The sequence below is a fragment of the Charadrius vociferus genome, unplaced genomic scaffold (genome assembly GCF_000708025.1).
Source record: "Charadrius vociferus isolate BGI_N301 unplaced genomic scaffold, ASM70802v2 scaffold580, whole genome shotgun sequence".
Taxonomy (NCBI): Eukaryota; Metazoa; Chordata; class Aves; order Charadriiformes; family Charadriidae; genus Charadrius; species Charadrius vociferus.
The window spans coordinates 73564-75240 of NW_009646419.1; the positions used below are offsets into that span (position 1 = coordinate 73564).

The following is a 1677-nucleotide window of genomic DNA, read 5'->3' on the forward strand; positions in this document are numbered from 1 at the left end:
AAAAAAAAGGGGCAGAGTTGAGGTTCTACACAGGTGGAAAAGGGACAGGGTGAAGCCCCCTGAGATGCCACCACCCCTCCCATCCTGCTGGGTTGGAAAGCAGGACCCCAGGTGCCACCCGGGGGTTGATTCCTGGTTGGAAGACCCCGTTGACCTCAACCCATTGACACCCAAACCCACCGTGGCCTCTTACCCCGGGACGTGGCAATGGGCGGCCGTCAACACCCAGTTCTTGTCCACCAGAGTCCCTCCGCAGATGAACCTCTCGCCTTTGAAGAGGGCGGCCTGCCAGGGCAGGTCGCAGGAGGTCCCCTCGATCACCCACAGGACGTTCCTCGAAGCTGTGGGGACAAAGGGACGTGGTACAGAGGCGGAGGGGGACACACACGGGTGGGTCGGGACCTTCCGGTGTGACATGGCCACCCCTAGTGGCCCCATCGCCATGTCCTCCAAGTTCTGAACGTGGAGGTGAAATGGCGGTGGAAGAGGCCAGTTCAGAGTGGGAGAGACCAGGAGGTCCATGGGGTGGACATGGGGCACCTGGGGCAGACGGGGGTCACTGGGGTGAATGGTGAGGTGTCCCATGGATCTTTGGGGCAGCCACGGAGCAGCCGGGTGGACGGGTGGCCCCCGGAGAAGACATGGGGAGGGGGTTCTCACAGGTGGATGTGGGGCCCGTGGGGTGGGCGTAGAGGTCCCCTGGGTTAGACGTATGGTTGGGGACCACCCAAGGTGGACGTGGGGCAGTCCCAGGAGGAGATGTGGGGCGTCTTGGGGGATGGCCACCACAGACAAAGGCCACCAGGGTGGACTTGGTGGCCCCACAGGTAGATGCGGTACCTGTGGGGTGGACATAGGGGGACGGCAGAAGGTGGGAGGTCCTACAAGTGACACCCAAGGTAGAGGTGGGGGTCCTACAGGTGGACATGGGGGTCCCTGAGGCAGACGTGGGGCACCTGGGGAGGACACAGGGGTCCCACAGGTAGATGTGGGGCATCCCAAGGTGGAGATGGGGGTCCCAGAGGTGGACGTGGGGTATCCAAGGTGGACATGGGGGTCCCATGGGTGGAAAGAGGACCCCTGGGGGAAGACACGAGACCCCCTGGAGAAGACATGGGGGTGCCACAGCTGGTTGTGGGGCAGCCAAGATGGACAGGAGGGTCCCACGGGTGGATGTGGGACACCTCGGGGTGAGGTGGGGGTCTCATGGGACATCCAAGGTGGAGGACACGGCTATGCCATGAGTGGACGTGGGGCATCCAAGGTGGGCGTGGGGGTCCCACGGGTGGAGATGGGACCTGTGGGGTAGACACGGGGGTCCCACGGATGGACATGGGGGTCTCATGGGTGGACGTGAGGCATCCAAGTGGACATGGGGGTCCCACAGGTGAACGTGTGGGTCGCGTGGGTGGACATGGGGCACCCAAGGTGGGTGTGGGGGTCCCACAGGTGGAGATGGGACCTGTGGGGTGGACAGAGGAGCCTCTAGGGCAGACGTGGGGGTCCCAAAGGTGAACATGTGGGTCCTGTGCGTGGACATGGGGCATCCAAGGTGGGCATGGGGGTCCCACGGGTGGAGATGGGACCTGTGGGGTGGACACGGGGGTCCCACGGGTGGACGTGGGGCATCCAAGGTGGGTGTGGGGGTCCCACGGGTGGAGATGGGATCTGTGGGGT

General features: G+C 64.2%; 1 protein-coding gene across 1 annotated transcript in view; it reads right to left on the minus strand.

Moving 5' to 3' along the window:
* LOC104282761 (kallikrein-8-like) overlaps nt 1-1677 on the minus strand; it is a 5860-nt gene that overhangs the window by 1749 nt on the left and 2434 nt on the right. Inside the window, exons 2-3 of the mRNA XM_009880887.1 lie at nt 841-956; nt 194-341 (exon numbers count right to left, since the gene is read on the minus strand). Coding sequence (XP_009879189.1) covers nt 194-341; nt 841-956 — 264 coding nt within the window. The remainder of the gene's footprint in view (nt 1-193; nt 342-840; nt 957-1677) is intronic.